Source organism: Perna viridis, chromosome 1 (genome assembly GCF_037379345.1).
Source record: "Perna viridis isolate PV_CMFRI_1.1 ecotype Kerala chromosome 1, ASM3737934v1, whole genome shotgun sequence".
Lineage (NCBI taxonomy): Eukaryota > Metazoa > Mollusca > Bivalvia > Mytilida > Mytilidae > Perna > Perna viridis.
The window spans coordinates 25,169,285-25,196,039 of NC_142445.1; the positions used below are offsets into that span (position 1 = coordinate 25,169,285).

General features: G+C 34.2%; 1 protein-coding gene and 1 long non-coding RNA gene across 2 annotated transcripts in view; both read left to right on the forward strand.

Moving 5' to 3' along the window:
* Positions 1 to 1,192: 1,192 nt before the first annotated feature.
* Positions 1,193 to 3,857, forward strand: LOC148627940 (dual specificity protein phosphatase 7-like). Its single transcript, XM_088581934.1, has 3 exons — positions 1,193 to 1,787; positions 2,302 to 2,691; positions 3,137 to 3,857. The coding sequence occupies exons 1-3, from the start codon at positions 1,406 to 1,408 to the stop codon at positions 3,436 to 3,438; spliced, it is 1,074 nt and encodes a 357-aa protein (XP_088438060.1). The 5' UTR covers positions 1,193 to 1,405; the 3' UTR covers positions 3,439 to 3,857.
* A 1,271-nt stretch (positions 3,858 to 5,128) lies between these two features.
* The window catches only part of LOC148627941 (uncharacterized), a 39,455-nt gene continuing 17,828 nt past the window's right edge, over positions 5,129 to 26,755 (forward strand). The window contains exon 1 of the long non-coding RNA XR_015922014.1: positions 5,129 to 5,962. This is a non-coding gene — a long non-coding RNA (uncharacterized LOC148627941). The remainder of the gene's footprint in view (positions 5,963 to 26,755) is intronic.

Here is a 26,755-nt window from a genome sequence, read left to right on the forward strand (position 1 = left end):
ACAGATGTATCTACGAAAAAATCATCCACACGCGCTTATACACTTGTTGAAGATCCTTTTGATGATCTTTGAAAGTATTGACTGTTTTGTATTTAGGTTGTGTTACGTTTCACCATATCCGTTCTTTTTTATTGATATATATATATATGTATTCCTGTATTATTTTTTTACAGTTTAGTTATTATCTTTAGTGTAGTCTCTGATACCTAAACAACCGACAAGCTCTTTAACTTCCTTACATACGATTTAATTTCTGATCTTACGAAAGTCACAATTAGAAAGACTGAGTATCTTTTTCCCATTTTTAAAGACACTTTGTCTATCATTTAACAGAGTAACTGCGATTTTTTATTTATTTATTTTTCGAAATGAGCTATTATAAAATTACAACTGATAATACTTTCAATAGCGTAGTCGTAATAACAAGCACAATGAATTTTCCATCCATCCTATCGCTATTTTTCTAAACAAAAGTTTTAGTGACATTATCAAATTAAATAATAATGATATATTGTTCTCGCTAATTATCATGTAAAAAGTCAACATCCCCTGAACCACTGACCTGAATAGGCCATCAAAACATTGCCACCGGTAATAAGCTGTTCCTAATTATCTATGTGTCAAATTTAAACAGGAAATCCTCACCAATGACCCCTCTATAACAATATATTTGAGCAAACTTTAAACGATTAGTGATTTTTCGTCTTTTTAATCAATAGACGTTTTTACCCCCTGGAGTGCCGAATCAATTAAACAATAACACGAAAACTGCGTAAGTCACGTGATCTTTGAAGGTCGTCATTGACTGATAAATCAATGAGGTTGGTAAATCGACAGGAAACGTAGTCCAATAAAGGTCAGCGTTACTGTTTCTAAATCAAACACCGTTTGAAAAAGTCAATTTCGAAAACTTGTATTTTTTTATGTTTGTAAATTGAATCTTTGGTAAATTTGTATTTCTTAGCAACATTTGTATACACAGTAATTGAACACGCGGAGTAATTGTGGCCTAAATATAGAATGGTACGTTAGTGTAATGTATTAAAAATAGTGGTTAAGAAGGCGGAGCTTAGAGAAACGTCGTTGTAGCGATTGGTCAAAGATATAATCCGTCTGATTTGTCAAAGATAACAGTGTGGTTGAATGCATAGAAAACATAGGATATAAGTAGGGCATACTTACATTACATTTTAGAACTTGAAGTTGAAGTAACACGGACTAAATTATCAATACATTTTAACTCTTTTCATTTTTGTGATATTTTTTACTCGTGACTTTGTTGTTGGAACTCATGTGTTTACATTGAATATTGTGTTGATTCATTGACAAAGTTTTTACACACAGATGTGTTCAATTGGTTTGTAGCCGACTGTAGTACTAAGTTTGTTATAATTTTATTTTCCGAATGCCTTGCTTAGAGTGCGTTACCAACATGAGCGGCGATTTCTGCAGTCGTGAGGGTTTAGACTCGGTGCTACGGGCAGGAAAAACTGTACTGATACTCGATTGTAGATCTCAGACCGAATTCATACGATCTCACGTTAAAGGGGCTATAAACATTACACTGCCTGGACTAATGATCCGCCGTTTGAAGAAGGGAAATCTCAAGATTCAATGTGTCATTCAAAACAACGAAGCGAAAGAAAAATTCAACAAACTCTGGAAATCGCATGATATCATTCTGTACGACCAGAGTTCTACGGACAATAACTGTAATACCTCTGTGACTGTGGATTTACTCATGAAGAAACTCCAACAAGATGGGGCTTCAGCACGAATTCTAGATGGTAAGTTAACCTTATCATTCATTTCATGATTCAGTTTGTTGACGTGGAAAATGTTCTTGTTTCTGCCTTCCAAATTGGAAATTTACATTAACCGCGGTAACGTATTTTAGACTACAGTAGCCAAAGGCGTTTCTTTGATGTATGAGGATAAATAACCGTTCTGATGTTTGTGTATTCATTTGATGTATGATATGTTATGGACCATTACCTCTATTTTGGTCATTAGCCATTCCTTCGTCTTTTAATTTTACGTAGGTTATCAAACTAATCGTATTTTTTGCTGATATTTGAGTGATAAGCTAATTCATTGGTTTTGTTATCAATGGATAACTTTGGGCACAGGAAGCGCGACCTAGATGGTGGATTGTTCGATATTTGCTTTGCTTAGGTAAACAAAGCTTATCTCAGCTAGTGGCTATGCAAATAACAAGTCTGATAGCGGGTTAAAATTAAATGGGGTTACCATTGGGTTCCAAAACTAGGCTGTTATTTGTAATTTTCCTTTTTTTTCCAGGAGGATTTGAAGTCTTCGAGAAAAACTCGAGAGACCTGTGTGAGGGTACCACTACTACGGATGATTCCATCTATGGCCTTTGTAATCTTAAAATATCCGACGACTCTGGTAATGGAACCTCAGAATCTGACTGTGACAACTTGAATTCACCTTCACCCCATGTTCAGTATCCAGTCCAAGTGCTACCATACCTGTACTTAGGAAATGCCCAAAACTCAGCTGACTTGAATCAACTTAAAAAATTCGGAATTAAATACATTCTTAACGTTACGCCAAATGTTCCTAACAAATTTGAAACAGACGACGACTTCAGATACTTACAGATCCCAGTTGCAGATCAGCTTTCTCAAAACCTGTCGGCATTCTTCCCACAGGCCATTGCTTTTATAGGTAAGTTTTGTTGTTGAGTAAAATAATTTTATTTTTATTACATTTTCGTGAATTTCACACGACCTTGTTCACTACGGATAACTACAGGATGTTCGCTTGGTAATCACCATATCCGGCCGATGTATTCAAAGCCATTTAATGGGTGTATTAACTACGGATGAACGACCCACTTTGCTCTGTAAGCACAGGAAGTCGTCTATTTGATACTCATTTTCTGTCTAAATTAAAAACATTTATACACAATTCTAGGTCATGGACACAATAATGATGTTGATAACAGACGATAAAAAGGTTGAATTGCCACATAGGTGCACCTAGTATATATTTAACTTGTTTCACACGTGTGCCTTTATGAATGCAACATCTTGTAGATATAAAAAAAGGTATACTTTACAATAAAGTGAGTCATTCAGTTGTATTTAAGATCGTTTATCTTGTTTTCCAGATGAAGCACGAGAAAACAAATGTGGTGTATTGGTGCATTGTTTGGCGGGAATAAGTCGCTCTGTGACGGTCACATGTGCATACCTAATGCAGAAACAACACATAAGCCTGAACCAAGCTTATGACCATGTGAAGCAGTGCAAACCAAATGTGTCGCCTAACTTCAATTTCTTAGGACAATTACTCGAATTCGAAAAATCCGTTTTGTGCCAAACTTCAACGCAGTCTGTTAACGAGTTTCACTTTCATTGTAACAACAATGCGAAAGTATCAGCGCCCCAAAGCTGTGAGACAGCAACATGACACTTGTGTCGTACTGTTGTGGTTTAAATCAGGATAACCGCCTGTCCGTATCAGTGCGGTGTTGTACGAAGGTCGTGATGATGGTGAAATTAATCCACCACGCGCGGCAGACGATGGTAGAAAAACCCAGGAAAGTCTTTCAATTCATTAACGTTTTGTCATGAACATTAACTTTCATCAAATGCATCTTCAAATGGCAGCTTGAAGAACTATTCTTTTCTTCGGTGACTCGCAGTTTTCACTGTGATGTGACGGGTTAGGTTGGAAAATGTGCGCACATTTTTTCCCGCCAAAAAGTGTTCATGTCATTAACATATTCAGAGTCTATCGTTTTCATTCGCATTTATGTTGTTATTCATTAATCATTGTTCATTTGTTGTTATTACTCTTGAAAGAGATTAAAATGTCTCAAAATACAATTTTAGTTTGTTTTTCCTGATATGATCCATGTATCATACTTTGTCAAACGAGTTTTGCATAGTACCCTAAATTAAATGGTTATATAATGATACCAAATAAAAACTTGTGCAGTGTTCAGTTGATCCATCGGATTTTGAAATGGAGACATGCCTTTTATAATGAAGAAAAACAGGTAAATGTAATGTAATCCGCGTTTAGAGATAAATACTTACCATTTTTACTCCTGAACAATTGTGGTGGAAAGCCCCGGTGTTCGTGAGTTAAATTGTATGTGGTGTTTACAATAGTGGAATTACATTTTTATCTATTCAACCATCTACTCTATACAGATTAATATACTCATGAATATTCATTATTACGAATTGTCTAGTCTTTCCATGCCATTACTGGATATTTTACTCACAAGAAAACAAAATTCTTTAAAGGTATTAACGTAATTACTGTACCGACATATTTTGTATAGGTCAAATGTCGACCGACACTATACTGTTGCCTTTCTAATGGGAACTGAACACAATTATCTTTAAGATCGGAATACGCCCGTTTTCGATATAAAGGGCGCGTATGTATGGAACTTAACATAAAAAAAGACTGAGAAACATTTTCTTTACACTAACTCCCGTTGTACAATTTTATTTTAAATATTACAATTTCCCCTGTTTAAAAGACGAAGCATTTACCCATAAAGCACCTCTGTGGTTTAAAACGTAAACACCAGACAATTTCTGTAACCAGATACTTGAAAGATCAGAGCGTTGACCCCTATCTCATTATTTACCACTTCATTTTAAAAAAAAAAACTTCACTGCAAGAAAATTTGAACCTTATCAATGGACACCTACACATTTTGGGCGATGGAGAATCATCGCCTGATGATCTACAATCTAAAATCGATGTTATAGGGGAAGTTGATTGCATTACGTAGTGGTAAAACCCAATATCACCTGTGCTTGGTTTCGTAACGGTGACCTTGACAAATACAAAATGGATATAGAATTTAATTGTGAATGAAGTGTTAAACTATGTATTTAAAATAGGTTTTGAAAAGCAATTTAAACTCGATGCATGACATGTAATTAGAATAATGTACTGTTCAAGTGTGTAGACTTGGCGGCGCCTCCATCTATCAAATTCATCTTCGCGTGTCAAACATATTTACGTATAGCCTGTTTCGCGAATAGCAAAAAAAAAGAAATGCCTTTCAGATATATAAAATTGTTTTTCCTTTTACCAGTATACCAATAGACAACTATCTAATAACGTTGTTTCTACGTATGGCAAGTTGTAAGCTAAATATTAACTTCAGTGTTCCATCGTTCGGGCCTTACAATTATCAAAGTCTTGTGAACGTGAAAGTTCATAAGTTTAATATCGATATTATCAGCTTAATCAATTATTTCTCATGGTTTCCTGTTCTGTACAGTGCCGATATCTTTCTCTCAATTAAGCGGTATTTTTTTATAAACAGTTTCGCCTTCTCCGTATTTGCATCCATCTGTACGACGTTATTTTTTCCCCATTTCCCTTTTTTTTTCAATGGGATTATATTTCAGTTTTATCTCGACACGTTACGGTCTGTTCAACATGAAATAGAATACTAATATGACTCTCAGAATCACTAGCTATTTTAGTAGTAAACAACCATTGAGATTTTCCGTTCGCACCTTATTGAATTTTAAGTAGTTCACGTATAACATATCCTTCGTAAGGCTAGCCGCTGATTCAACGGAATAGGACCGATTAGTTATTTGGTATGAAGCCAAAAACTGTTTTGGCAAGAGATTCTGAAATGATAAATATGCATGGAAAAGGCTATTAACATTTAATGTATGAAAGAATTATAAATTAGAACATCGTGTCGACTGAACACATGCACCTGTGTTTACGAATGAAAGTGGACAAATAGATTCGTCTACTTCAGATATTACGGATAAAATTATTTCTATCTGTGACGAGGTTATACATAACTGCATCATTAGTATAAACAAGGAAGACCCACCTTGGATTAACTCTCGCCTAAAAAATATTAATTAGGAAGAAAAACCGCTGTCATAACAAGGCAAAAAAGCATGATAGTCCGGATAGTGGGGAAAAGTTCAGAAAAGTAAGAAACAAGTGTAATTTAGTCGTTAAAAATGCGAAATCTGGCTATTATAGCAACATATCAAACAAAATAATAAATGATAAGATTGACACAAAAAAAACTCCTGGAAATTAGTAAAATCGCTCTTGGGAAGTTTTAATAAACATAAAATACCTCCTTTAAAGATTGGTGACGATCTTATCGACGATGACAAAGAAAAGACGTTGATTTTTAAAGAATATTTCAATGATCAATGTAGGGTAGACGACTCGAATAAGACCTTACCAGAACAAATAGAACAAGAATCTATATATTGCATGCCCTCTATTAGTATCACTGACGGAGAAGTTGAAGATATACTTAAATGCTTAGACACAACTAAAGCTGTTGGTCCTGACAATATAAGTCCAAGAATTCTAAAAGAATTATCTTCTGTTTTGAAATACCCCCTTAGCAAATTATTTAACATGTCATTGCGTTTACGTAGATTCCCTTCAAGTTGGAAACTGGCAAATGTAACCCCTGTATTCAAATCGGGTTCTCAAAACGAAATAAACAATTACCGACCCATATCTTTAATAAGTATCGTTGGGAAAGTCATGGAAAGATGTGTCTCTAAACATTTATACAACTATCTTCGGTCAAATGAAATGATAACTTGTCACCAGTCTGGATTTACACCAGGAGATTCAGTCGTCAACCAATTAATAAGTATAACTAACGAATTTGGAAAAGCACTTGATCAAGGAAAGGAAGTAAGAGTTATCTTCTGTGATATCAGTAAAGCATTTGATAAGGTATGGCACCGAGGACTGATTTGTAAATTAAAGACTATTGGAATTGACAATTATTTGTTAGAATGATTTACTAACTATTTACAGGAGAGGAAACACCGTGTTGTTATTAACAATTGTTTTTCTGAATGGTTGTTGATAAGAGCCGGTGTTCCTCAGGGATCAATACTTGGTCCTTTATTTTTCCTTATCTTTATAAATGATATCGTTACCGAAATCAAGTCTACCATTAAATTATTTGCTGATGATACTAGTCTATATCTTATTGTTGACAATCCTGAATCAGAAAAGATTCAAATTGATACAGCAAGAATAGTTACAGGGGGTACTAGATTAACATCAATTAACAATTTATATATAGAAACTGGATGGCAGAAATTATGTGTCCAGCGAGAAATCACAAATTAACACTAATGTACAAGATTTTGAACAATGTGACACCGCCTTATCTTCAAACTCTGATTCCTAACAGAATAAACCAAATCCATAACTACCCAATCGGAATTCTGACCTAATCCAATCAGTTTATTGTAGAACATACCAATATTCAAATTATTTTCTACTTTCCACTATTCGATTATGGAACACATTACCAAATGATATCAAGACCTCGCCATCAGTAAAAGTTTTCAAAACTCATCTCCAAAATGAGGTAGTCAAAAAACCAATATATTTCTAGTGCGGATCACGCAAAGGTCAAATCCTACATGCCAGACTTCGTCTTCAGTGTAGCGAGCTAAATAAAGATCTATTCGACAAAGACATTATTCCATCCCCATTATGCCGGCGAAATAGAATCTGCGAACCACTTCTTACTCTTTTGTTCATTATATCAATCGCTTAGATGACAACATATTTCAGTACTTCAACTTCCTGATCAACTGACTTCAAATCTTCTCCTATTTGGATCAGATGAGATGTCTGATGAGTATAATGTTGAAATGTTTACAAAGGTTCAAAACTTTTTGCTAGAGAGCAAAAGCTTCAAATCAACAACCTAAATTACACAGTTACTAGTTTGAATAATTTTAAGAATTCCTTACGTCCAGAGTAAATGCATAGGGCATTAAGTATCAACCTCTCCGCTTTGCACCAAACTCACCAAATGCACGTTATAAGCACTAGAGCACTACTTCCTTGAGCTGAGCTATATGATATAATTATTACTCATGATTTCAGGAGACGGATTGATATAAGACTTTAAGTCTTGTTTCTGAATCCTGTGATTAATTTGCTATTGTTCGATTCATTCTATTGTTTTGGTTTGATGTTAAAATGTGAAAATTAGTTAATAAATATGTTTAAACTAAAATGACCACTTCATATATGAACTTACGACACCGAACACATTCCAAGGGGTACAAAAAATATTGTGCATCGCAATCTTTAATGAAATTGGGTGGAAATTTACTCTAATTCTTGTTCTACAGTTGAGTTCTGACCGTTGCAAAAAAAGTTGAAGATCATATTCAATAAAAGTCATTCAGATAGCCCCAAAAAGTTTTAATGTACCATAATTATACTTTGAAGAGGATATTTAATATTATTAATTTAATACTACAATATACTTCCAACATCACTCCCTTAATTTGTCCATTGTAACCCGTACATGTATATACATTTTGCACGCAATATCAAGCCATGGATTTATTTCATATCTATAAATCAATGGAACTTTTTTTTATAGAAATACTGTACCCCAGTGGCAGTCCAGCTCCCTTAAAATGGGGGGGGGATTTTTTTATAATTTCGGGCAAAATTAGGGGACGACGAGCAATAATAGTCTTAAACCCTTCCACTCCTGCATCCAGGTACTTCTCTAATATTTAACGCAAATGTTCGTTAATTCAGAAGAATTCGAAATTACAGAACTTAGTATAAGACCTAGGGCATTCTTTGCCTGCAGGTTTTGAGGCAGTGATATTTACGACCTGCATATCTATCTCAAAATAATTCAAGCAGAAAACCGACGACCGTATCTTATATATCTGTTTATGTTCTTGTTCACAGTACTACGAATATAAAGGTATACAATTGACATATTTCTTGACAAGAAGACGTTTGTTAAGCATAAAATGACTGCCACGTAGGAGTGGATGTTATCTAACTGGAGCTAGAGGCAATAACCCGATTGATATTCCAACTAGTTTTACTCTAGACCATGTATTATTGTATTTTCATTGTGTGTATGTGTGTGTGTGTTTTTTTTTTTTTTACAATCGCATTTTTTTTATTGTTATTAATTCAAGTATTGCTCTAAGATAATACATCGTTATTTAAAAATGAAATACATGCGTTACACCTTCGAACCATTTATTTCGTTCTTATTATGGTATGAAAAAGATTATTTAGATTTATATTTTTTAAATGGCACCAATAGTAGTCATTTCAACTGTACATGCGTATTGTACGATTCCACAATTGTCGGGGGAGGAGGGGGATGGTTGCCACCGACGATGATACTGTTTAAACCCAATAAACCCCCATACCCAGCTACCTTAAGGTACATCAGGGGCGGGGGCGTGGCGGGCGTGCGTCCCCTAAAATTCGCAAAGCATGGACTATCAAGGGTAGATTTAGGCGGTTTTAGGTTGAAACATTAATTTCTTTATCACAAAAGATATCTAAAATCCTGGATCCGTCCCTGTACATTATATCTTCTACATTGTAAAAGTGAAGACAGTGAATGCTAATAATGTATAATAATATGTATACACATATCTATACAAACTTTTCCAAACATAATCGGCGGATATGGGATGATAAACACCAAAAATGTGAGTACACTGTTTCTATACACTAGAGGCTGATAAACGATCTTATTGGGAATAAAGTGTTTAAGGTCTTCGTCATATGATCCTTATAATATACAATAACGGTAGCAATGACCTATGTTAAGACAAAATATTTGTTAAAACTCCTAATTTGGACAGCCTGTGCAAGGTTAGCCATCGCGTGTTGACGTACATTTTTGACAATAAAGTTACTGATTTCTTAAGCTTGCCAAAAATGCTTGACGTGTCAGTAGCATAGGATACTGTTATAGCTAGACAAAAATTCCGATAAACAAGCGAGATTTAGAAGACCTAAAAGGCGTGGTGAATTAATGAATAAATGAATGAATGGATGTCGTGTGTAGAATTTGATTTTATGAATGAAAAGGCTATTGATTGCGGCTGGACCAAACCTACGTCGCATGTTTGTATATTGGTGTATACATCTAAGAGTGCTAATTAGGTTATTATATTTAGCTCATATCGATTTTGTTAGTTGATCTTCTACATGAAAGTCTAATTTGTGCTATTGGCTTTTTTCTGCTAATAAGAGAACTTGTTTGACCGAATAGGAAATGAACAGATGCTAATTTTGAACATATTTCAGCAAAAAAAGCATCAAAATAATATCCCCACACAAAGTGTAGGAAATCTGTACTGAGTAAATTGCATTGTCATACATAACATCTTGGGCAGCATATGACGTTTCCACTCACTCACGGTGAACTACATTTACTTTTGGGCATTTTTGTGATATTCTGATCACTGTTTAGTCCCACGAGTCTACAGGATATGAACCAGTAATGCATTGTCCATTGTCTAAAGAGCAGTTAGGATAATTTAGCTAATCATGTTCCACCATGGAAAATAGAGAGAGATTCAAGTTAACATGTATATGTATTTGTTCGTCAGTCATTATGTCTTAGATGGCTTATCTTTTAGCCGAATTAACTCTAGGGTGAAAGAAAACAATGACTTCGACAAAGCAAAGAAAAATGGAAAAGAATTCCGCTAAGATCGCAGACGTTCAGTAACTTAGCAACGGAAGGATATGTGACCTCAGTTTTGATAGATATTTAGAAAGAAACGGAAATTAAACCAGTAACGGGATTTCACTCGAAAATTTCGAATATAACCCAGATAATACCAGACACCAACTTTCACTCTCTAAAAACCAGACATCACTCATGTTCTATTAATAAACACTCGCTATAATACGGAAACCTGTCATTTAAGTATTTCCTATTTTTACAAGCGATCACGTTAAATTTTAAACAGACAGGATTTTGAAACAATAAACATAAGGGTACAACTCATATAAACAGGACATAGTATTAAATTGTACTTGTATCAGTATTTTAGCGGATGAACGCATGTTCAGATAGGAAGGACAACTTCTAACGTTAAGGGCAATATCAAATTTACAGAGAAAGGCAATAGTCCAAAGAGATATTGAAAAAGGATGGGTCCATATAATAAATGGCTACTAAAAGGCAAAAAAAACGGAATGTTGGAAACAATCACAATGGTCCTGACTTGGTATACATATTTATAACATCTTAGAAAGAATTTTCCTTAATTACATATTTATCCAACCTTTCTGTGATGGAGCCAGTAAGTTGTTTTTCAAGATGGGTATGGGCCATACTTTTATACACAGACCGTACATCTAGCTGACGTTGACTGAAGTATAATTTTCAAATTTCAAAATTCTGACCTGATCGTGTTGGACCGTTTATGGACTAGGAACAAGCGTTTAAGTATAACGAGAATGTTTAGTATAGTGAATATATCAAAGAAACGACAACCCCACAGGGATGAAAAATATCAGCTCTAGGAAACTCAGTGGTCTTCAATGAGGAAACCCTGACACTATAGCGCAGGCTCCAGCTGGCCAAAAAAACAACATCAAACACAGCGAAATAGTTGCCCTTATAGAATCCAGCAACGTAAATGTAAACTGAAAGTGAAAATGAAACAAGACGTACAGAGGTAAGAAATTCCTCACTTGGGGCAGGCGCAAAAAATGCGGCAAGGTTAAAGTGCCTATTAACACTTTTCACAACTTATGCCATTTCCGTTACCAAGACAATAACGTACGATCAGTTCTAACCTCTCAGGGGAAATGTTCTTCTGACAGTTCTACGACAGTTTTGTGAGAAGTTAGTACTGATCTCATCTGTAGTCTTAGAAGCATGGACTATTATAATATTGTTATATTTTTGTTAAAACTACATGTATATTTTTATACATAGGATATTTACATTCGTCTTTATTCTACTAGATTCATTTTCTCCAATAAAATGGCATTGTACGAACTTTAAAATTGATGTTAAAATCCTGTGTTTGATACAGATATTAGTTTCTCACGCTAAATCTCTATTTAAGGAAACGTGTGTAACTGTTCCCAGCTTTACTATTATTGCTACATGAGTACACAGCACTACAAAAATGATTACATCATTCAGGATATTTAAATCTAGTAAAGTCTGAGTAAGGATCAGGCAAAACACAAAATCTTCAACAAACACCATGGCAGTCTAACCTAACTATAATCATACTGGTTACTTGCAAAGACTTGTACTGGTATTGCCATTTCTGCTATTTTGTAGCAATTGGCAAATTGCTCTAAAGTTTTAAAGTTTTAAAATTGCGTTTTCAAAGTTGTCTGCCCTTCAGTAGTTCATTTGTTTTCTTAACAAATGTATGGCAACCAAATCTTGCTTTATTCCATAATTTCTGTGCTGATTTATGTGACTGTTGCGTCCATAGATAGACACACAGCAACTCCACCTGTCTTCTATAGGTATTTTATATTTTTTTTTTTATAGTTTTTGCCTCTTTTAAGTGACTGATTTTGTTAGCGACTTCTTGCACTCGTAATTTCAGTACTGTACATTCGTATATGATTTGCATAATTATATATTACTACACCACCTTATGCTGCATATCGGTGGCGTAGAACCGTCAATTCTAGCTTCATACGAGATCAAAATGTACCTCTTAAATACCATACGTCTGCATGTGTTCTACGTGTGTTTTAACTTGTATGAGAGCGAGAAGTTTACATTAATTTTAAAGATGAAACGATCGGTTAGCATTAAACGTTCTGTAATATAGCTGAGAAACGCTTAGTCTCAGAGTTGTTTTGATTCGGGTCATCACGGTTACGATTTTGAATGTTTAGCATATCGCAACTTCGCTTGAAGTTTGCCGATCTTAGCCGATTGATAAATTGTTTCGCTGCGCACCAAAGTTCAAAGTTCAAAAGTAAAGTCGGAACATATAAAACATTACAACACTAGCTATAATGAGTTTTTAAAACCGACATAATCTTTTAAAACGTTCTAAAATGTCAAGTATATTTTCGAAATGGAATACACTTATTTTGCTAGTAATGTACAAATGTACGATTAGTCAAAACAAGAGAAATGGGAAAAAACATGAATATTTATTATTATCAATCGACCTAAAATCTTCAGCTCACTAAAATTAGTGATTTTTAAAAAAAATCTGAACAAAGTCCATACATACATCTACGCCAGGGTTTATGGTGAAAATGAGAAGAATCACTGATTGATTGGGAGTTAAGTTTAGTGGAGCATTGAATTTGCCTGGATGTTGATATCAAGCCAAAATCTGTGGCATGGAATATTTGACGATAAGCGACTTTAAAGACTTCAGTCTGATTTATTATTTTCTTCTGTCACAGTTTCCGGCTCTTTCAGGACTTTCTGCAATGTCCATTCCACTTAATGAACTGATTCTCATGGTAACAAATAGATAGCAAAATTAAACCGACTGAAGAGTAGGTTTTATTTTGACCACTTTTCACCCTCTGCCTGATTCTTACAAAGATTGGTAACTTTAGTTTTCGTATTTAAGCTGATGAAGAAATCATAAAGGCAGTTATAGCATTATGCAGTTCTAACTATATACTTTAATTTTTGATCGTATCAATTTTAAGTTCTCATTCAGAAATGAATTGAAAGCACAGATTTTGGCATTTAAGAAACCAAATTTCGTTATAACTATTATAACTGAGTTTTATATCATTTATTTTGTAAGATAAGCCTATCAGAAAACTACAAACATAACAGAAAAAAAGTACATACATTGTAGACTAACAACAAGACATGATAAATGTTACCCCGACCACTTATCAAGTAGCACTCCAGGTAAGACTGATGGAAAATCTGATTCATGGTTGGAAAGCCTACATAATTTTATTTTTGATATTTTGTTTAAAATGTTATAGTAAACACAAATTAACATGTGGCTTTTCATATAACCCATGCTCTAAGGCGATAAAAAATTATATACAGTGTACTGTAGAATTCAAAATTTAGAGAGATAACTCTGTAAATGACACTAAATTACAATAGAAACTGTTGGATTTTCAATGTGGATTATATCCTATTAGCAGACAGATTGTAATGAATGATATTACATTTTATTATACAGACCAACAAAACAACTTATTAACAAAAAATAAAAATGTGTAGCCTTATTTGAGGTGTATCACATATTACAGAATTCGCATGATTCTTACAAAAACTTTTACTTAAATAAAAATATGGGGATGTAACAATGGATAGCATGCATTTTTTTGTTGAAAAGGCATGCCATTGAGTATAAATATTCAAACAAAACAAACCATTCAAAGTGCTGTTAGCAGAATGATGTCTTATTGAAATTTCTTATTTCTAATACTTCAATCGAGCTCTTTGTCAAAAACGTGTAAAGTAACGGTCAAGGTCCGCATCTGGATTATTATACTTTAACCCAATTATAACATCTGTCCGTGACAAAGGAATTGAAAAGCCGGAATTAACAATCGATCTTCGTGTTAACTCGGAAGTTATTGTAATGATAGTCCTGTTCAACATCTGTCACAGACGGTTTCTGTAATTTTTTTGTTGACGTCAAAAATGACCATGAAATCCGAGTTATCAGAACTGCCGTGCCTATGGTGTTTGATCAATGTCATTACTAGGCAGTCTGCAATGGAAACCGGAAGTAAATGTATTTATGGATAATTTAATTGCACTCTAATATCAAAACACAGCGCTGTGTTTCTAAAGAAATAGTTTGCATGAGTTACATGTATGTGGAATGTGCATACAATGAAACCTCAATAAACCAAAGCCCTATTGAGCAGTAAAATTTGTTAGTTTAGAAACGTGTTCGGTTCAAATATATTAAAGATTTAATGAGGTAGAGACATTACTCTTTAAACCAGTGATATGTTTGTATCATATTCAATTTCACCAAAGCCTTTCAAGTTTTCCTTTGAATCAGCATGAAATCAGTCCATGTTACATTGATGCTTACATGAGATTGATGTAAAGAGGTGAATACAAACGTTCCAATGATTTGTAAGAGTTATGTCCCTTACCCTAGGTCTACTTCCTTAAGTAGCTGCCCACATAGACACTGCCAATGGTCAAGTGATTCATAGTGTAGAAAAACCCACCAAACAAAAGATGCTTTTTGAGTCTACATATGGTATACTTTCACATAATCATTTCTGCATTCAGATAAGTTCTTTTTAGAAAATCATACATTCATCGCCCACTAAAACCAATAAAATGAAACCAAATCAAGAACGATAATCTTTACAAGGTGCCAATTTCATGTACAATCTATATATTTTTTATCTTAAAAGCGCAACAACCAAATGAAATACTAAAACTGGTTAGGTGTACTGTAACTGTTTCTGAACTAGAAACAAGAAATAAAGCTGAATTCGGTGTGTTTTTGACATGCATGGATAACCTTCTGTCTGATTTTTAGAAAGACTGCTACTTAAATTGATATAAAGGACCCTTCAAAAGTGTTTAGACAGGTTTTTGGATTAATCGTTGTTCGGTTTGGAAAGGTTTTACTGTACAAAAGCATTGATCTCATCCTTATGGGAAAACAGAACATTTAAGACGTATTAAAATGAGATTCAGATAGATTTTAACTTTAAAATGAATGAAAATCACTGTATAAGGAATACCCTAAAGGAGACACATTAAGGGAGAAAAGCAACGCTGTATAACCCCAACAGAAAATCAAACACTTGGGACACAGATTTCGAGCACCTTTTTTTTCGAGAACCAATTTTTCCGTCTGATTTGTTATTTGTTTAAAAATCATATTTTTCCCAGTTCCTGGGCCCATTCAATGAAAATATCACAAAGGGATGCCTAATACCACCATCGAATAAAAATGGACTCAAGTAGTACTACAATAGAAATTTGAATATACTTTCGTCAAAGGGTGCATATGCACCAAAACCGCCTGAACACTCAGTATTTAATTTGTTTTATTGCTTTGTTTCCATTGAAGTTTTATTTCATAAAAAATGTGCATATAGATTATGTTTGTTTTGAATCGTTAGAACTTTCCTGAATCTGTAATAAATGTCTAAACGGAGTCAATAGAAATTTCATATCTGTTTCTACAAGAGAAGCAGTTTATTTTTGATAACGTGGGAATACTAGAATGCAACATATTTTTAGATAAAAATGTTGCTTTACTTGCCAAGAAATATGATAATAACAGCTAACTGCTGGTACAGGTCATTGGCAAAGATTCAGATTTGCGGGAAATGATTATAGACAGAGTATATACAAAAATTACCAACCTGTTCGTGGCGGTTCGTGCTGTGTTGGTTACAGTATAGTGATACCTACATAAACCGAACCTCTTTAGGACCGAAAGAACTGTTCGGTGTAGAGGTTTGGTGGTTTATACAAGTTCATAATGTATTTAATATGAAGAGACTACAGAAGAAATTTGTTATGGACAGACCATCACATTTCAAGGGTTATGTTTAGGCAGGTTTCACTGTATATGCAATACTTTGACTATTCGTGTAGCTGTGTGGTTTTGACCATGGCGTTTTATTCGCTTAAGAAGTACACACACATAATAAAAGTGTGATGTTGTAAATATGTCCCTTAATTTAAATCAGAAAGCTTCGACTTAGTTTTTGCAGATACATATAGATATTTAAAAAATATATCATTTGAATTTTTTTTTTAAAATCCTGAATGTTCGAAGTTTTCAACTTTATTGTGAGTACATACGAACCTATGAAAGGTATTGAAATCAAATGCACTACATGCACTAGTACTAGTGAGCGTATGGTCATACTCCTACTGAACTTCATAGTTATAAATACGGATCATTTGTTCTAAATCCGATGATTTACACCACTCAACGTTTTAGATGGTACCATTAACGCTAAGATAAAACAAGTTTAAAACTTGGCAATGCTGATGTAATCTATTACCCACTTTGATCCTACATGATCAATTATATTCCAACATCATTTAGAAATCAGGGATTCAAATCACCATTTTCTAATCGAAATAGCATTTAAGCTTAAAGCTAGGGAATTATATATACGCCCTATACATAGAGTGGTAGGACTCGATTAACGAGCTTTATTATACAGATGAATGGCATTGAAGACGTCAGGATGAGTTTCTATTGGTGATGTAATGAGCTTCACAGACCGACCTTGCGTCAGTGAACTGTTTTTGGTTATCGGTGTCATTGATTCAAGGTAGGGCTAAGAAAGACATTACATTTTAAAGTACCACGGTATCTCTTTCAGCATTAAAACAGTTAATTGACACGAAATAACTATTGACCTTATAAAGAAACATGACGAGATAATTTATCAAAGAAAACCCCCAGAAACTTGGGCTATATATTCTCTTATTCTCTTGACAAAGGAATATCAGTATGATTCCATTGATTCGATCACTGTACTCTTAGTCCGATATTATTAAACAACCCAACTTAAGGATGTAGACCTAGATTAAGGGACAGAACTCTTAAAAATCACTGGAACGTTTGTATTCAGAATTTTACATCAGCATCGAAGTAACTTGGATTGATTTCTTTCTGTTTCAAATGATAGCTTGATAGGCTTTGGTGAAATTGAAATGATACAAACATATCACTGATTTTAAGAGTTCTGTGGCTTACCCTAGGTATACCCCCTTAAAGGGAGCTTTGTAAAAGATAAAGTACATACAATGTATTAGTAAGTAACGAACGAATAATTCCCAACCAAAACTTAATCGTTAGTTTTCAAGGGTAAAATTATTTTGTGTAAATTCACTGCGTTTTACGCTTATGAGAATAACCCCTTGTGGTTAGTCTGAATGTCTGGTATACAACCCACATGCATCTGTTTCACAATACACAGTTTAAAATCTTTTTTTTTTTTATATTCCTTGCTCAATGTGACATTTCTTTTCAGGGGAGTTTAGTTGGCATTTCAAGTTCCTCTTATTAAGATGATACCGGTACACATTAACATTTTCTATGTTAATTTCAGTTTCGTAATGAACAATCTTGACAGTTTATGAACAACTCAATCAGTCACGTGTAGCAGAAAACGCTTATTGTACCGCTGCACCTAGAGACTAAACTATCAGTTAACCTGATGAAGTTTTTTTTTTTAATTTTTCTGTATGCTGTTTGTAATTTGTTGTTTGGCTTCGTGTTTGTCTCCTTGCTTTAGAGGTTCTTTTTTTTTTATTTCGCTTGTACCCTTGATATCACTTTCTTCTAATTGTTACCTGTTTGGTAAATTATCATCTATCGTCGTAGGCATATTCAAAGGGTGTAGGGCCGGTCCCTTATGCTAAAAGTTTGGTGATTATGTAAAAAATGGAAATCACTGGAGTGACCCTTTTTTAAATTTCTGCCATCACCACTGTTTGTCATGAGAAAATTCAATTGGAACATACGTGAGATTGACTTGACTTAGTCCTCTTCACTCCTTGTGGAGCATAGGGCTACTACAGTTGCTCTCCATCTCACTCTGTTTTGGGCCGTTCTTTTCGCTTCACTACAGCTCTTGCCAATCGTCTCCAGTTCCTGTAGCCTTGTTCTTTTCCAGCTGTGAAGAGGCCTTCCTTGCTTCCTTTGTCCTTGAGGATTCCAGTCTAGCGCTTCTCTAGTAATGTTGGTACTAGTATTTGATTTTCGCCATGTGTGGCCAATCCATTACCATGCCCTTCTTTTAATGTGGGTATCTGCTGGATCTTGGTTAGTACGATCAGTTGTTCATTCGTAATTTTTCTTGGCCACCACACTTTACAAATATGTCTGAGGCATTTGTTGATAAATACCTGGATTTTATGTTGAAGTCCAGCTGTTAGTCTTCAGGTAGAAAAGGACAGATTTTACATTGGTGTTGAATATTCTGACCTTGGTGTTTCCACTCAGCACATTTGATTTCCAAACTGGTTTTAACATGGCGAAGGCTTGATGGGCTTTGCATATTCTGGCATTTATGTCTTCATCTGTGCCACCAGTCTTACTAATGACACTTCCTAGATATGAAAATTGTTCATCTTCCTCCAGTTCGTCCCCTCCAATTGTCACTGACCCTACTTTTCTTGTTTGAACATTCATAATCTTTGTTTTTCTGTTGTTAATTTTAAGCCCTATTTTCTTTTCGATGTCATTCATCCTTTTGATTTTGTCCACTGAATCTACCTTGGTTTGTCAAATGCCTGCTTTGTTATCCAGTCAATCACCAATAAGAATAAGGTGGGTGAAAGTAAACACCCTTGTTTCACACCTGTTTTCACATGGAAAGGGTCGGTGAGAGATGTTTCGTGTATTATTTGCACTGTAAAGTCTTTATACAGGGTCTTGACAATATTTACGATCTTTGATGGTATGCCATAGTGTCTCATTAGTTGCCACATTCAATCTCTGTCAACAATGTCAAAAGCTTTTTCAAAGTCTATCAAGTTGATATACAGGGACGATTGCCATTCTACTAATTGTTCCACTATTATCTGAGAGTAGCGATCTAGTCAGTGCAACTTCTATTTGGTCTAAATCCTGCCTGTTCGTCACGGAGAGCTTTGTCAATAGCGTCTCTCTAAGAAGCACTCTGCATAGAATCTTGCTTGCAACTGGCAGAATTGTTATGCCCCTCCAATTTTCACAACAGCTTAGGTCTCCGTTTTTTTTTTTGGTAATTTTACTAATAACCCTTTATTCCATTCTGTTGGTATTCTTTCTGCTTCCCAGATCTTATTCATCAATTTCAGCAAGAATTCAGGGATTTCTTCACCTCCTTGTTTCAATGCTTCAGGTGGTATGCCATCAATTCCAGCTGATTTTCCATTTTTAAGTGATTTCAAGGCTTTCTTGATCTCATGTTTCTTGATGTTATCAACTTTGATGTTTAGTTCTGGCCCTGGTTCTAATGTTACTGGCTGATCTGGTTCAGGTCTATTTAGTACATTTTTAAAATGCTCATTCCACCTTTCCATCTGCTCATTTAATTTAGTGAGTACAATTCCATTTTTGTCTTTTACTGGTTTAGACTTGCACGTTTTACGTCTGCTTAAGGTTTTAGTGATATTATAAAGTGTCTTAATATTACCTATGTATGCTGTTTGTTCTGCTTCTGTTGCCAGCTGATTTACGTAATCTCTTTTGTCTTGCCGTCACGATTTTTTCACTTCTTTGTGCAGCTCTTGGTGTTGTACTTGGGCATCATTCTTTTGCGCTCTTGTTTTTGCAGTGTTAACTTTTTCTTTCATTTTACGTCTTTCCTCAACCTTCTGCCAGCTGTCATCAGACATCCAATCTTTCTTCATCTTGGTTTTCTTTCCAAGGACTTTTTCACATACATTCTTGATTATATCCCTTCCTGCAGTCCATTCTCTGTCGATATTCTTCCAGTCTCGTACACAGTACGGACATTCCATTGGGCAACTTTTGTGACTAATTTAGGCGAAAACAGTGGCTTTGGTCTATTAAGCGTCATTTTGCATGGCGGTCTTTAGTTGCAGTTTGAAAAATATTAGCTCCAACCCGTAAAGGGCAAGCATGATTAACACCTGTAGTAGTTTCTGTAATCACGCCTTTTTACAGGACAAGGTGATTAACCCGGTGCCTAACCCCCTGCCAGGAGGGCCAGGGATTTTTTTATCAAGGTTTCCATCCTCTAGATGCGTTGCCGTCCAAAGCTAATGACTCCCATCTAGCCATTTGTGTTTTATATCAGAGCTCACTTCTCCTAGAAGAATTGTCATCCAAGACTAACGACTTCCGGCTATTTACCCATAGCTGGGGTACGTGAGATTACTCCAGCAATATACATGTCATGCAGATGATTTTATTTTTTTTAAATTTTCAAACATAAATTCAGTTATAGTTATAGCATGCTTTATTATATATGGTGTAGCGTTGAAAAGAGTTAAACAAATTAATTTTATTCTTTTGGAATACGAAGAGTGACTATAATCAAATTGAAAAATGGCCTTTAAATTATGAAGAAGACATGATGCATGCGTTTTTAAATTCTAAATGTGAAAAATGCTTTCATAACGTATATAAATGTACTTTATGACATCAATTCTTATGGGTGTTTTGAATTATTATTGATCATATAAGTTTAATTTGGTCTCGCATCAAATTTTAAATCCATCAATATGCACTGAAAAACGATAAACCCTGTGTGACTTCCCTTTACCGGCGTTTGTGGTTAGGGTACACCTAAACCTAGTATTATAATCTGACAAGCCACATATCTTCAATGTATCTTCCTACATATATACTATGATTATTCTCCAACTACATCATTGTATACATTTGGGGTTTAGGACTGATAGAGACTACCGAACAGTTTCAAACCCATAAAACCGCAAACCGTCGTATATTGACGCCTAATGCCTGGTTAACTTGTTTCTAGTAGAATATAGATTACTTCATTGTAAAAGTTTTATGTCTTGTTTTTGTGGCAAAGGAAGTTAATGGATATCAGAAGTCAGGATTAGGGAGTTGGTTATTTTATGGTGTCAAAAAGATAAATTCAATTGGGTTATTTTTTTTAAACAAGACTATTCCCGTCGAGTCTTATGAATAACGTTTCAGATTATACCAGTTTTTAAGGCTATTGACTCGAATCTTTCATTGATTGCCTTGAATGTTTAATCGTTTTAGGTAGGTATGTTCATTCCGGAGATGTTCTAAAGTTATCCGAGCTTGCCCGCAAGTCTGCATATGAACTTTCTGTTTCATTTTGTTGGCATTTTAAGTAGATGATCATGCATGAGATTAGATAGAAGTACTTAAAACCTTAAATCGTGTTCAGAAATAATATAGAGAATGAAATGAATTTTCCCAATTGTAGAGAAAAAGTTCGTGAACATAGTTTAATCCTTATTCTGTTCTATTACAGCAAAACCTGTCTTTCCCGAACCACATCAGCTGAGTAATGAAATTACTCACTTTGTAAGGGTTATAATGAATGTATGATTTTCTCTAAAAAATACAGATCTGCATACTGAAACGGCTATAGTTACGAAAAAGTATGGGGCATATAGATGGAAAAAATTTTTTTTTTAATTTCGCCACCTTTTATTACTTCAACTATTGGCAATGTCTGGATTTCGTATGGGCTGATGGAAATTGTTTTACGTAACTATCTAAATTTGATCTGTAATTGTATATATATTTTTTTTCTTTTAAAATTTCAATATACAAGCTTTTATTTTGATTTTTTACCCGTGTATCGTTTAGATGCTAATTAGATTAACACATTCAAATAAAAGACTTGTAACTGTCAATTGTATGGGTTATCCAGATAATTTTAGAAATAAAATTTTTCGCCTTTAAGTGAACGCTTAACAGAATATAGGCATAATGTTCAAACAAATTCAAAAATTTTCTCATTTAGTTCTATTTTACTGCGATTCCTGTCTAAACCGGAACTTAAAAAGATACGAAAACCTGCCTATTCCAGACATTTTTAAAAGTACTTGATATCTATTTAAATGTACTTTAACCTTTGTAAACCAAAAACCTGTCTAAATCGAACGAAGTACAAATGTGGTTCAGTTTAGACAGATTTCACTATTTTCCAACAAGTTTTGTTCAAGTGTTTATTTATTTTTGAAGCAATGTTTAAAAATGAATTGAAGTATACCATCGATTTGAATCGAGGAAGTTTTTCACATCGGAAGGAACTTGCTTAAATTCAATAGAAATTTACAAGCATTTAGATAAAACGCATACGGAAACATTTTAAAAACAAGAGTGCAAAATTTAATCTGTATTTCATCAGCTTGTTGTACCTCGTTTGTTTTCATTCATCAACAATTGATTCAATCTTCATAAGAAACTTGTTTTTTTTAAGTTAGGCAATTAAAAGAAAATAACAAAAATTACAGCATTCTACTTATACGATCTTGTCCTGGTACATAGATAAGGGCACAATTACAATTACGGTCTCTGAAGAGAAAAGTACAAGAAATAAGTAGGATTTTCCAAAAAGAAAAAAAAATAAATGCCCAACACTCCATTTACTTTGTTTCTTCTTCACTGATGTTAAGTGGCGTCTTACCATGGACATTTGCAATATTTTACATTCCTAGGTTGTTTGTTTGTTTGTTTGTTTGTATGTTTTTTTTTTTTTTGTTTTTTTTTCCGAATCATTTTCAGTAATTCCGGGTAAGTATCATTTGAGCCTGCTCCGATAATCATTTCTATTAAATACGTTTATTAAGTAAAAAGTAATGTTGGTTACTTATATATAATGAGCAGATAACTTCGTTCATAGCTAAAAGCTTATTACATCCTAAAGAATTGCACTTGTTTCTACTTCTTTGTTTTTGTAACAGCGCCTGCTATGAAGCTGGATTTTTGTTCTGCTTTGTTTTTTTTTGTCACCTAACAAATGGATAGACAAAAAGCTAGCTTCACATCAGGTGCTGTGATTTCGTACTAAAACACAACAGTTGTGGCACATGATATTGCAAATTTTCACCTTGTAAATTACATTTTGTATTGTTTGTTGCTAAAATATGTACATAACAAATATAAGACTTACGCAAAGGGGAATATTTTTTTACTTAATACATTCAATATACTTCCTTGCCCTTATTGAATACATATACTTTCAATGTTAAAATATTGTAATTTTCTAGTGACATGCCATTTAGAAAATAGAAATATGTAATTTTAGGTTTATTTGTTATAACTCAGCATGTTAATATGTTGTTTTTGAGTTTTTTTTATATTTACATATCATTCCGGAGCAAGGCCAGATAACAATAATTCACGCTCTTTGATTCATAGTCAATGTACTTTTGAGGAAGTTTGTTATAAAGGAATGCCCAGCGTTAATTTCAATGGCTCTGAGTACTCCCTATTTAAACAAGGAAAAAGACAAGGAACTACAGTGAATGTATTACATTACTTTTACCTCATTTGTTTCCAGTTATCAACAAAAAATCAAGCTCTTAAATAATTAACGAGGAGTTATAATGTATGATACCATTCAGCACGTAGCACCATGCAATAACACAACATTTTTGTGAGGGAAGTCAAGGGAAACCCTGGTGACAAGCTAGATCCAAACTCAAGGTCGGCACCAAGGTATCACAGCTAAATACCACAAAACAAATAACAAAGATCTTGAATGATGGAACTATTGTACTAAAAATACAACAACGTAGATTCATTTACTCCACGTAAGCATACAATTGCATGTACATTGTCAATTTCTAAAGAAATAAACTACGGAAAGAAGAACGGATATGGTGAGGCGCAACAAATCCACCAGCATACAACCCAAATCCAAAATTAATAATAAATACTTTCAGAGATTACCTTAAGGCTTCAAACAATTGCAACCCTCTCAATAAGCTTAGAAAGTCCCAATAACAAAAGTAATAAGATTCACGTAAACAGAACGATGAAAATTCTTCAAAATCCAACTAAAAGTGATATAACGACGCAAATATCAATATCGTCTGGCTGTGGACAGGCACGTGAAATTTGCAGAAAAAAAATAACCGTAATGTAAGTAGCAGCTGTAGTTGTCTATAGACCGTCCATTGGGCGTGATAGCGAAAGAAGGAGGGGAAGTACGTGCCATGTTATAGCTTTCTTTTTTCTTCTAATCGTCTGAATATAGCTGAAATATTGCTACTCGGACGTTAAACCCCAACAAACGAACAAACATTTTTTTCTTCTATCCTAGAGGTGAAATTTTATAAGCAACTCATTGTTCAAAATTGTTGGAAGCAGTGCAGTATATACATATCTATAAATACTTAAAGTACATATTAAGAAATCGATGTTATTTTTCTTTCTATTGCCAATTTTAAAATAATGTTACCTATAATAGAAAATACTGGATAATTAAATATTAATAAATCTTGATTTATCTGTTAGCACCATTCACTTGAATCTTCAACAAACAAGTTGCATAATTTATTTATAATAGTTCTTGATGCAATTTCCATTTTTACCGGAATATTTAGTTTTATTGGTCTGGTTTAAACGTCAATAGTTTATTTCTTTGTTTTTCATTAAATAAAGTAATTTTGTTTTAAATTCCTGTTCATGCTAAACAGCACGAGGATTTGAGTTTCAATGGTTTCAATGGCGGATCCATAAGGGGTGCAGGAGGTTGGCACCCCTTCTTATTAGAAAATTTGCTTTTTTCAGGTGTAAAATTTACCAAAAAATTGGCAAATAATGTCCTAGCTCCCCCCTTTTCTGAAGAACTTCGCCTGGCAAGCCCCCCCCCTTTTTCGAAGTGTCTGGATCCCTATGTTTCTCGGACAGAGTTTCCGGCTTCTGGATTTGTCTACTATAAATAGATATTGATGAATTTATGTGTAATGGTTAACTTTAACAGTTACAGAATGTGTCCTTTAAGGTATAATGCAGGAAGGCGAAACATGACAGATATACTTGTTTTACTTGTTGTCAAGCAAAGGTCAACATGTCTCAAAAGCGTCCTACATCCCTCGTTCGAGTTCAAAACTAATTAGCATAACACTATAATCGTGCCTTGGACTGTTAATTAGTTTTTCATCTATCGCTACTGAACCCAGCTTTTAGATGTATTTGTAACAAAATGGATTGGGCAACATTAGTGAACACTCGTGCAATGCTAACGTATACATGAGTAAATAAAATTCAACTTCTGTCAGAGAAAATGCGATTTGAGGGAAAGGGGTGTTATGGTTATAATTTTGTGCATAATAAAACACTCAATATAGTCATTTACTATATATACAGTCAACCATTGTTGTGAACATTTCCAAGTATAGACCGGCATTATTTAAAGGATGATAACATCTTGAAGCCATCTACTCGTACTGTTTACATAGGTATCGATATCATCTGAGTCTTTCAATGAACTGAGACGGTCAAGAACATTTAAAAACTATACAAAACAAATAACAAACAAAAAAATAATAAAATGCTCGGGATTCTATAAATATACAATACACTGTATATTGCCGGAGAATATATGATTTATTTGACGAGCTTTAGGAACAGTTAGATCGCAAGGGTTGCCCATCCTAATCTGATGGTTTTGAAGAAATAAATATATCGATATTTCGGCAATGTCCATGTATTGTTTTTATTCTGCAACCACATTTTCTATATAAAACATGCGAAATTTGTCCAAAAGAGGTTATTTTTTTTTCAACAATCTTTTGAGCGCGGCTGTCGGCGAGGACACTTTAAAACTAGTTACCTGTTTCTTTTTCGCTTCACGTGGCTCTAAAAGGGTAACCAGGAGACGATATCATGCAGTGGAGGAATATAGTCTGGTTCCCTCGTCAAAATCGCTAAAAATATATCTGGGAGAAACTTGTGAAAGAAAATATCACCCAAGCTGGGATGTAGCCTGAACGGAGTGACCGTGAGGTAACATGAACCGAGTGGCCGAGGGGTAGAATGGACGTGGTGACCATGAGTAAAAATGGATGTAGTGACCATGAGGTTACCTACATTATATATATATATATATATATATATATATATATATATATATATATATTTGAATGAATAATAACCTTTATTAATTTATCTTCTCTGTCACTCATTTATTATCTTAAGCTTGATTAATGTACTACAATGTTTTCGTGGACATTAATGAAACGAACGTGGCCCTTAGCATGATGGAGAAATATAGGCCACGGGCTGCGTAACATGATTTCATTAATAAAAACTTAATTTTATCCTTTGTCAACAGCTAGCAGTCACATATGATATATATGTACCAAATTTTATGCTTTACCAATGATAAATGTATAATAAAACAATGATTTTTGTAACTTATATGGTAAACCATTTAAATTTGAGAGTTGTGCAGAAAAGAGTCTCGAAAATTTCTATGTCAACAGCTTTTAACACGTATAAAATTCCATTAGCAATAAACAATCGTTCAAAAATGGAGG

Excerpts from the sequence above, each read along its gene's own strand:
- LOC148627940 (XM_088581934.1), top strand. The coding sequence starts at position 1,406 with ATGCCTTGCTTAGAGTGCGTTACCAACATGAGCGGCGATTTCTGCAGT. Across the intron at positions 1,788-2,301 it reads TTCAGCACGAATTCTAGATG|GAGGATTTGAAGTCTTCGAG; the intron begins GTAAGTTAACCT and ends TTTTTTTTCCAG. Across the intron at positions 2,692-3,136 it reads ACAGGCCATTGCTTTTATAG|ATGAAGCACGAGAAAACAAA; the intron begins GTAAGTTTTGTT and ends CTTGTTTTCCAG.